This window comes from Phoxinus phoxinus (assembly GCF_949152265.1).
Source record: "Phoxinus phoxinus genome assembly, chromosome: 22".
Lineage (NCBI taxonomy): Eukaryota > Metazoa > Chordata > Actinopteri > Cypriniformes > Leuciscidae > Phoxinus > Phoxinus phoxinus.
Window position 1 is genome coordinate 20,930,416 of NC_136897.1, and position 11,596 is coordinate 20,942,011.

At 36.9% G+C, this 11,596-nt stretch overlaps 1 protein-coding gene across 1 annotated transcript; it reads left to right on the top strand.

Moving 5' to 3' along the window:
* Positions 1–355: 355 nt before the first annotated feature.
* On the top strand, positions 356–11,532 carry gucy1b2 (guanylate cyclase 1, soluble, beta 2). Its single transcript, XM_079597103.1, is given in 16 exon segments — positions 356–416; positions 3,184–3,324; positions 3,424–3,497; positions 3,575–3,669; positions 4,240–4,400; positions 4,785–4,884; positions 5,395–5,582; positions 5,869–5,980; positions 7,191–7,294; positions 7,600–7,816; positions 8,049–8,369; positions 8,453–8,604; positions 8,966–9,106; positions 9,203–9,357; positions 10,343–10,533; positions 11,152–11,532. Coding segments are annotated over 15 exon segments (2,247 nt in total). The 5' UTR covers positions 356–416; positions 3,184–3,321; the 3' UTR covers positions 11,385–11,532.
* Positions 11,533–11,596: the final 64 nt, after the last annotated feature.

Below are 11,596 nucleotides of genomic sequence, written 5' to 3' on the forward strand. Positions count from 1 at the left end.
AAATGACCAGTAGGCTACAGGTGACACGACGTTCACCGGTCTTAAAAAATACACCTGAATGAAAGAAATACATTTGAATAGCCACTGAATTACAAACACACCCAGAAAAGTTGTTTAATCAGTTTAAAAAACAATTATAGTTTATTTTAACTTTTCTGTCTGCGCCAGAGTAAAACCATCTTATCGTAAGACAGCTGTTTCATAACCATGACTAATTTCTGATATAATGATTTTAACCGAAATTGATTATCATTAGTGATTAATGATTGTCGGCAGCTAGATGCCAAAAAAATGTAGGCAGCTCAGCTCTATAATTTTGCCTGATTCAAAGTCTGACCTACTTTAAGAACTTTGCATTCGGAAGAGAACGCATTCACTGTTTGCATAAAGAAAAAAGGGACAGAAGCTGAAAAAAGGTTCAAATCTTACCTTGATTTTGTCTGATTGATTTCGCCTCGTCTGTCAATGCGATGAATGTTTTGACACTGCGGCTATAGCGTCAGCAAACGCAGCTTTTAAACTAGATTTTATTGCGCTTGAAGGTTGATTCCCTATACGCAATTCACCATCAAATGTAGAATAGAGAGTCCAAAGGTCTACAGTAAACACTTAAATTTGACCCAATGTGTCTTCTTACGGTGCTTTCTCAATGATATGCCCAGACTTGCTTCAGTGTAGCAACTGTGAGACTGACTCAAGAACTACCAGCGGCTTTTATTGCATCCACCTGCATGCGGAGTTTTTACTAGAGGAGTTTCCACGAAAGTTTCCCTAAACTTCCAATAGGGCAACTTTCAGATTTTTCGAATGTCTCTTATCCTCCGCATTTCCAAGATGGAAAATTTGAACTTAAACACAGTCAATACTATTATTGTGATATAATGAAAAAGTAGGTTGAATTTTTAGTAGCTATACATTCTATTGACAAAATAGGCTACTGTGACATTTCAGGTAAGGTATGGTTGGCCTATGTAGGCTACAGTTTAAAAATGCAGAGGATCATGATCATGTGCTGCCATACTATTTCTGATTTTTTTTTTCTAGCCAAAAATTAATTTGACCAGTCAATCTTTGAGTTGGCCTGACAACAGAATTATTGCAAGAAAATAAGAGACAAATGACGTTTGGAATTAAGTGGTTTAAGAGAGTTGAATGGAATGCAGCATGTTCCTTCATATCAAATAATTATAATTTTTAGTGCACTCAGGAAATCTGTTACACCATTTACGCTATATGACAAATTGCACACGACATCTGTGAGGTATTAAATAAAACAGAATTGGATCACACTTTCATAATGGTCACACTACTATGAAGGCCTACATCAAAGTATAAGTACAAATGTTGTTTGTGTTAATATTGTATTGCAAAACTCTTTTGCTGCTATTGAGGTGGGATACGGGTAAGGCGCAGGTTTAGTGAGGTTTAAGGGTGGGTTAAGGTGTAAGGGAAGGCAATTAATTATAGATTTTTCCCTTATATAGTCTTAAGTATTCTGTTTCACTCTTGATTATAAGATTAAGATATAAGATTATATGGTTATGCACTGTACTTTCCATCAAAAACAAAGTTTTAAATTGTTGGAGATTAAAGTGAAAGAGAAAGCATTTCTAAGCTTGTGCAACAACACATAGGACTAGGGTTAAGACAGTTCATTATTTCCCACAAAAAAAGAAAAGAAAAAGAAGAGAGAATCAAGCATTATTGATACTGAAACACTGAAAATGACCTTATTATGCAATTTAAAGGGTTGCTAATTTTGGTGTACATGCATCAAGGTAAAAAAAAAAAACGTTTACATTTTCACATAATACATTCCACATCACCCCATTTTTCTATGATTCTCAAATGACTTGTCCGAAGATTCAGTCTCTATTAATGCCTCCTTTCCGCGAGCCTGCTCTGCTCTGATTGGTAAAATGGCCCAGTGAGCCTGTTGTGATTGGTCCGCCAGTGTGTGTTGACATGCATCGCCATAACTGAACTTCAGCTCCGGATGCTTAAAGCTCAGAGATACACACTGTAAAGGCGATTTGACCAATCCGAGGGTGAGTCTGATGGTGAAACATTGGAAGAACTTTATTCAACCTGAACCTCCATCGCAAGGAGGACTTGAGCAGGACGTTTCTAAGCGATACAATTTCGAGGTACAATATGAGACGTTGCAACTGTAATTCCTCACCATCAGCATAACTTTATTTTTAATAACAGCTCATACGTTACCCATGCACTAACGTGAATGACTGATGCAAAGTTTGTAAAACAAATCTTGCTCCATCCTTTAGCATTATTCAAAGGAGTAAGAACAACAGACAATCTGCATTAATGGACACACTTTTTGGTAATTTTGGGCCCACAGCTCATTAGCATAACTATTTCAGTAAGACAGTTATAACACGGATTAGCCAGTTAGCTGGAGACATACACAAATATAAAACACAAAACTACGTATTTTGAACACCTGGTAGACAATATATACATCAATAATTAATCATATTTACAGGTTGTGATTCTGGGAAACAAGTTGGTCCAAACAAAGTCCCATCTTTAATAAATAAGAGTTTTGTAAATCCCATTTAGACCTCATGGACATTTGAGAAGCAATCATCAAAGGGCAGTACAGTTGTATCGCTGTGGTGATTTTAACCACTGACTCTTCACATCCTCATCCTTTGGAAGTTGGAATTTGGTTTTGCAGAGCAGAAAACAGCGTCTTCTCGACATAAACACTGCCCAGCTGTAGAGTTTGAGGTTGGGTCAAAGTAGACGTTGTTCGCGGGCGGCGCAAAGAAGACCATAGGTGGGCATTATGCAAATGCATTCCCGCTTTACATATGCAGGTCACGGAAATGACACTGAAGTTCCAGACTATTCATTCAGGTGGTTCGATTAGTTGATTCTTTCTTTTGGGAGACAATAACTTTATTTATTGTACACTTTCACCTTTACAACTTTGCAGATCATTTACCTTCACAGACAGCTATTACACACTACATGAAAGGGAATATTCGAAAAAGCATATGGGCACTTGAATGTATGGTATAGGCCTAGGCCTGTCTACAAATGTAACAGGTTAGAGTTTCCAATATGAGAATATTGTATTAATTGCTAAATTGAACTTTCTCTTTAAAATGCATCCATGTTCCGCTATAGTTGAGTGAGCAGTGATTTCTTTATCATCAGATGTGTGTATTGGGAGTGTTGAGTGGGAGTGTCTGTGTATCAGCATGAGTCTACATAATCTACACACCACAATTTAAAGAGCATCTCCTGCTCAGTGTGAAGAGATATAGTGTACAAGTTTGTTTGTGGTTTGGAGAAATGGTAAGTTAAAAACTTTTAAACAATTTTTGTATAGCTTTCGCTAGTAAACCACATAATGTACAGTAGCAGCTTTCAATTAACAGCGTGTTTGTCTCACAGTACGGCTTTATCAATACTTGCCTGAAGTCACTGGTCATTGAAAGGTTTGGAGAAGAAACATGGGAGAAATTGAGGTCTGTATACAACACATGTAACGTGTAAAGAAATCATGGAGAGATTTGTAGTTTGTTTCAACTAAAATCTGTCCTAGGTTATTGGCCGGGGTCCAGGAGACGTTTATGACCTATGAAATCTACGACGATCTCATCACTCTTCGTTTAGTGCAAGAGGCTTGTAAAATGCTAGGTGAGCATCATTTTGTATTAAAAATCTTAGGATTATATTGTTCCCTGTAACTGCAAGCTAGTTTTAGATCTATATGCATTTGTGTTTATTTGCATTTATGTTTGTCTATTTGCGATTGTCAGCTAAGGAAACTTCCTTCAATAGTTAGTTAGGGACTTTGTCTGATTCACCAGAATGTTTCACTTCTTTAAAAGGCCTGTTTTTGTTTGGATCCACTTTTAAATGTCTGTCTGTGTATACATTTTTGTATGCAATGAAGATAGAAAGAAAGAGCGAGTAGACCGTCCGTGACAGCCTCAAAATTGCCTTGTATTCACAATGTCCTTGGGGACTTGCAGACATTGGTCAAGTGTCTGAGAGAGTGCTAACTATGTCCCTACTGAGAATAGTCCACTGGGCATCATGACCTGTCCTCCAATATGTCCCTGAGAGTGGAAAAGGACAGGTGTGAATCTCTGAGCGGGTCACACACCTGAACTCCACTCAACTGGTCTCACAATGGCTCAGACGCAATTCAAATGGAAAAGGGAAATTAAACTGAATGTAATTTCTGTTTAATTTTTCTTCTAGATGTCTCCTCCGAGGTGGTTTTGAAGCTGTTTGGAGAATACTTTTTCAGCTTTTGTAAGATGTCGGGATATGACACTATGCTGCGAACTCTCGGTGGTAACCTGTTGGAATTCATTGAAAATCTTGATGCTCTACACAGTTATTTGGCATTATCTTATGAGGTCAGAATACTCAATGCTTCTCAAAACTCAAAACTTTTAAAAGCAAAAACATGAGATGCAGAAAAAAAGCACAAGTTCTAGAGACATGCTTTTCTAAAAGTTGAACTTCGTTTTTAAAATGCCGTGTCATGTGCAAGATGCCGCAAAAGACATAGAAAAACTATAAAAATGTAGAGCAGTGGAACTCAAAAAACACTTAATAGATCTTTACATAATAAAATCATGTGTTTAATTAAAAATTGAAGTCCACTTATTATAGGCCTATACTTGCTTTGCAACTGTTTTTACAATTACATTGGATGTTGGCTAAGTGTTTTGTTTGCAGAGTACAATAAAAACTATGAACTTTATTATGGTTTGTATTGGCACACAATTTTTATTTAGGCCATGAATGCTCCGTCTTTCCGCGTGGAGCGGATGGATGATGGTCGAATTCTTCTTCACTATTACTCAGACAGGAAAGGACTTTATCATATTGTGCCAGGTGAGAGTTTTAACATGAAAGGCATAAAGCTATCAGCAACCCCATACAGCATTTAAACATTTATTTGCTGTAATATATTTTTTTAAATAACTTTTTTTTATTTAATACATAAAATTGCCTAAATATTTTGTTAATGTAGGTGTGAAAATATATGCATAAATATATTTAAATAGAAATTAGTTACTTATATTTCTTCTTTTTCTTTTTTCTTTTTTGAATTATATTTATTAATATTTAAATATTTTTAAATAGTCCAAAACATATATATAAAAAAAAAACGTGTTTTAAAATGCCTCCTGGGGCAAAATTAGGTGTACATTTTGTAATATATTTTGGCATTTAGGTTGTAGCTATTTTCAATGTGAAAATGTTTCTTTAATCTGCTCTGTTTAGAACATATATTTTAAAATATTTTATTTTTATATGCGACTATTGAATTTGTGATCATAAGCACATTTTACGTTGTTGTTGTTGTTGTTGTTTCATGTTGTCTTTATAATTGTTGGCCAGGTATTATCGAGGCTGTGGCGAAGGATTTCTTTGACAGTGAGGTTACGATGACCATTCTGAACCAGTCGGAAGAAGATGAGCGCACTGGAAAGAAGGAACATGTGGTTTTCCACATGGTACAGAAGGAAAAGGTGGCCAAAAAAAAGCCTCAGAAAGGCAGTGAAGAGGAAATACAAGCAGAGAAAGAGGTGTGTAAGTCCAGGAAGACAATGCAGAAAATATGGAACTGTTGTGTGTTTCTCTTGTAAATTATATTTGAACATCTCTCAATGTTGAATGCTTTTTTTTATTTTAAATTTTAATTACCAAAGTTTAAAATTTAAAATAAAAAAAGCATTCAACATCATAGAGAGATGTTCAAATATAATTGAATGTTTAAGGTTTAGACTCTCAACTGTCTGCTGTCTTTATCATTTTGAAATCATAAGTAACATGTTTGAAAGTATGTAACCATGACAACTGCTATATCATCAGGACAAGGAGGAGACAATGAAAAGGATGAAGGCCAGGTATGCCAACATGCCGCTGTGTCGAAGGAAACGATCTCCATGGGAGATTGTGAGGAGCATTGTCATGTTGGGCCAAGGTTTGACAAATATTCAGTCACAATAACTACTTTTTTTTTGTTTTTGGCACAGCCCAGCATATTTGAATGAATTATAAGAAAACTTTTCAAAATAACTAGTTTAATATGTATGTGTTTTAAATAAGATTTTAAAGGTTTTAGGGTAAAAATCATGAAAAACCTGGAAAAGTCATGGATTTCTAAAATAGCAATTTCCAGGCCTGGAAAGTTTTGGAAAAGTCATGGAAATTTGTTTCAAAATATTTATCTAATAGAATATACTGTATATTTAAGTGATAATATTGGTTAAACAAACTAGAACACTTAACGTTCATTCGATCTATCCGACTGTGGCATTCCGCCAGATTTTGTTTTGTAGCGTTGAGAATAACCAATCAATCACACACGTTTCTGTTGAGCTTATGAATGTGATGGCCAATCAGAGGCGTTCAGATTAGTTATCACTGAAACGAAGAGCAACTATAACGTTAGGGGAACGTTAGAATATAACACTGTGTGTCCATGTTGGTGTGTCCGTGTACGTGTCCTTGCTGGTGTCCGTGCCATTGTCAGATAAGATATTCTTTTTCATGTTGGTTTTACTATTTTGCAAGTGACTGAGCATTACAGCCAAACTAATGTCCCTATGTTAAAAACAAAGCCTTACAAGGACACAGGCATGTACATGGACACCGCCACCGTCACGAATACCGTCACGTGCACGGATACCGCCACGGACACACCAACATGGACACACCGACATGGACACACTGACATGGACACACTGGCACGGACACTGGCACCGACACTGGCACGGACATGGACACACCAACATGGACACCGGCACAGATACCGGCACGGACACGGACACCGGCAATGACACCGGCACGTACACAGACACCGGCACCAACATGGACACACTGGCACGGACACCAGCACGCACTTGCACCGGCACAACATGAAAACAAAAAACGAAAAAAGTAAATAAAAGTGAAACCTACATAGCAATATTTAAAAAAATAAAATGACAAGCACATAATGACATGACTAAAAATTAAACAAAAATTAACATGAAACCTAAAAATATAACATTACAAGCATATTCTAAATATGAATAAAACTATTTTCAAAAATCTGTTTGACCCCACTATTAAAATTTTTTTTTTCCTGATTTGGCATGTTTTTCAAATATTACATGAATGAATGGTTTTACATTTGTATCTCTTTTAAGGCAATCTGCGGCAATCATTCACACCCAGCTACCCAACAAGTCTGTGGATTGACGAACAAGCCTTCTGTAATGCTTTCCCCTTTCACATCGTTTTTGATCAAAACGTAAGGAAGTATAAGGGCCGGTTCACACAGAATGCGTTTTTTCCTTCAACTCCGATACTTTTCCATTGTGTTTCCATGTATACACGTGCCAGACGGACGTCTTTAAAACGCATTCTAAAAACGCAAGTTAAAATAAGTTCAACTTTTAATACTTTTTTAGTTCCACTGACCTGCATCTCTCGTTTTTCAACCGCAAAAAAACACATTCTGTGTGAACCGGCACTAACTCTGCATTTATTTTTACTAACAATTCAAATGTTAAACACAATGAGTCAGTTTGAACCGTTTAAACCTTTTCTTTTTAGCTGGTGGTGAAGCACACAGGTGTCAACATTCAGAAGTTTGTTCCGGGACTGCAGACCGCAGGTATCCGTCTGGATGAATACTTCACCATTGTTCACCCAGAGGTCACCTGCAACATCCAGAGCATCAAAAAGTTCATCAACAGCCAGTTTGTGCTGAAGACCAGGAAAGAAATGTTACCACAGATCCAGCAAAATCAGGTCACGCTCAAACTGCGAGGTATTTTATCCACAGAGATTTATTACACTTGATAATTTTGCTATTATGTGCGTAGACCGATTCTGATTAAGAAAAGTGGTTTAGTCAAGTTCCTTTGTTACTTCCGAAATTTTCCAACAGCCTTGTTAGTGGACAATTTGTTGTGTAAAATTATCTTTATGTCATTTCACAAATTTTTTTTTGCATAATATCATATTGGTTGATGATTAATTTGCATGCGTTTGTGTTTTAGGACAGATGATGTGGATGGAGTCACTGAACTGCATGATCTATCTATGCTCTCCTAAGCTACGAAGCCTCCAAGAACTGGAGGAAAGGGGTCTTCACCTGGCTGACATCGCCCAGCACGACACCACGCGAGATCTGATCCTGCTCAACCAGCAGAGGCTGGCAGAGATCGAGCTCTCCAATCAGCTAGAGAGGAAGAAGGAGGAGTTAAGAATCCTCTCACGCAACTTAGAGATCGAGAAGCAAAAATCAGAAAAGCTCCTTTACGCCATGCTGCCGACACACGTTGCCAACCAGCTTAAAGAGGGCAAAAGAGTAGAGGCAGGTAATAAAAACCAGAGGAAGACCCACATCACTTGTCATGTTCCCTTCTTAACATGGATCAGACTCTTTCTGTTAATCTTTCAGGTGAATTCAAAGTGTGCACCATCCTTTTCAGTGATGTGGTCACCTTCACTAACATCTGCGCAGCCTGCGAACCCATTCAGATAGTCAACATGCTCAACGCAATGTATTCCAGATTTGATCGTCTTACAAACATTCATACTGTCTATAAGGTTTGTGTGGGATTGGTTGTTCCAATTATTTACTATCTATCTATCCATCTATCCACACAGAAACAGAAACACACACACACACACACACACACACACACACACCAACACACACACACACATTTTATTTTATTATATATTAAATTCATATGTTAAATTATATATTTTTTTGTAATATTTAATATAATTTAATGATATTACTTTATTTTATATTTAATATAATATATTTTTTATTTATATAAATCACGGTATTATTTATACATGAATTATAAGGAAAACCTTCAAAATAAATTGGATAGTTCACCTACATTTATTTCAAAGAGAAAAAAATTAATTAAAAAAATATACTGTCTCACAACAGGTAGAGACGATAGGTGATGCTTACATGGTGGTTGGCGGTGTGCCCGTTCCTACAGAAACACACGCGGAGCGGGTGGCAAACTTTGCACTCGGTATGAGAATTGCTGCAAGGGAGGTGACTAGCCCTATCACAGGACAGCCCATACAGGTATGTGTGTTTAAACAGTCGGCTCTATGTAAATAGAAGTTCAGTATGCTCTTGTAATTTGTATTTGTTTAATGAATTGATTTATTGTCAATCTAGATCCGAGTTGGCCTGCACACCGGTCCAGTTTTGGCTGGTGTTGTAGGTGATAAGATGCCACGGTACTGCTTGTTTGGAGACACTGTCAACACAGCCTCTCGGATGGAGAGCCACGGAGTCCCTGATCACATACACGTGAGCCCCTTCACATACAGGTGAATGCTAGTTTTTGAATGGGTTTAGATTCCTATCGTCACAGAGATGGACAGTAACAAAGTACATTTACTTGAGTAGCTCCTGTATACACTTGTATTGTCATATTGACGTCATCATCCAACGTCGGACAGAAGTTGGATATTGGTTGGAATTGAAAGGGAACCCGACTGATGTTGGTTTCTGACGTCAACCCCATTTTCATTTTCAACCACAATACACGTCTGTCCAATGTTGGAGATTAACGTCAATGATCTGACGTTGGATTCTGACATCAACCTGATTTTCATTTTCAACGTTGGATTTGGTCTTCAACAATGCAACAATAATAAAACGATGCATTGACATTTGCTTTTGATTCTTAAGTACTTTTAAAAACGAGTACTTCTGTATTTTTTTACTTAAGTAAAAATCGGTCTTTACAACTTTTACTTGTAATACGTAATATTTGACCAGTAGTATTCGTACTTTCACTCAAGTAAGGAAGTTGTGTACTTTGTCCACCTCTGCCTACATTTTAACAGTAAAGACATTTACAATATTACAAAATATTTCACATACACTTTCTATTCATCAAAGAATCGTGAATATTTTTGTTATCATGGTTTCCAAAACAAATATTAAGCAGCACAACTGTTTGCAACATTAATAACAATGTGAAATGTTTCTTGAGCACCAAATCAACATTTCTGAATGATCATGTTACACTGAAGACTCGAGAAATGATGCTGAAAATTTAGCTTTGTCGTCACTGGAATAAATTACATTTGAAACTATATTAAAATATGAATGAGTTATTTTAAATTGTAATTATATTTCACAACATTACTGTATTTTTTAAATCAAATAAATGCAGCCTTGGTGAGCATGAGAGACAAGTGAGGTCTTGATAAGTTCAATCGCAACAGCACTGAGGCCCTCTGTGTGTAGCCACTGAAATCCAGATCTAAGAAAAGCACTAAACAGAACATCACTTCTTGTCCACAGTGTGTTAAAGGACAAAGGAATCTTTGAGATCGCTGAGAGGGGGGAGATCGAGGTGAAAGGCAAAGGGCTGATGAGGACATACTTCCTGCTGAAAAACCTCCAAAAAAGTGATGAACAGATCATGGGCTTGGTCGACGGAGAGACGTGCGTGTACCAGGAAGACACAGAGGACTTGAAAGATGACTCGAAGGGTGAGGAAACTGTCAAAACTAACATGTTTTTATTGGAGTTATTTGACCTCAGTAATGGCTTTGTTGTACCTTCTTTTGACCCATTAGCCTTCCATTCACTAAAGTAGGACATGTTGTTCATTTCGACACGTTCCTATCATCCTACCAGATTTTATGGTTAGGGTTAGTCTAAGACCTGGGTTTTTTTATATATTTTTGTATATTATACAGTATTTAAACCCATCACAGGAGTCTTTTTAAGGCCTTTTGGTGTAGAGACCCAGTTACATATTGCAAAATATTGTTCAAAAGACTTTTATGCTCGCCAAGGCTGCATTTATTCAATTAAAGATATAGTAAAAACAGTAATATTGTGAAATATTACTACAATTTCAAATAACTGTTTTCGATTTGAATATATTTTAAAATGCAATTTATTCCTGTGATGGCAAAGCTGAATTTTCAGCATCATTACTCCAGTCTTCAGAGTCACATGGTCCTTCAGAAATCATTCTAATATGCTGATTTGCTGCCCAAGAAAGATTTCTTATTATTATCAATGTTGAAAACGGTTGTGCTGCTTAATATTTAAGCAGTTTATTTACATGGATGCTTTTGTTCAAACTATCATTTGCACAGAGGAAAGCCACGAAGATGCAAATTATGTGGAGAAAGAGGACAAGGAAATGGAGGAAGAGGTTGAGAACGAAAAAAGTAATGCATCATCATCTCTCCAGTCAGGCAAAATCTCCCCTGATCGTTTAATTCAGTTCGATGTCACACCAGCGTACGACAGCCCCGCTGACTTTAAACATCTAAACAATGCTCTTCATTCAGACAGCATTAATACTAAGTTCTGCTCGATACTTTAGTCAAACATCACCAAGTTTTAAGAAGATTGAATTTCAAGCCTGCCGTTCAGAGGGCCAGTTCCACAAATTAACAGCCGTTACCAAAAACAGGCAGTAGCTACCACATGCTCTGTGTAGTGTATAATGACTGTTTTTCACAACTCTTCGAGAAACAGCAGGGGATTTCGGCTTTGTTGATAAAGATTTATCATTTGGGAAAAGCAAGTCTTCAT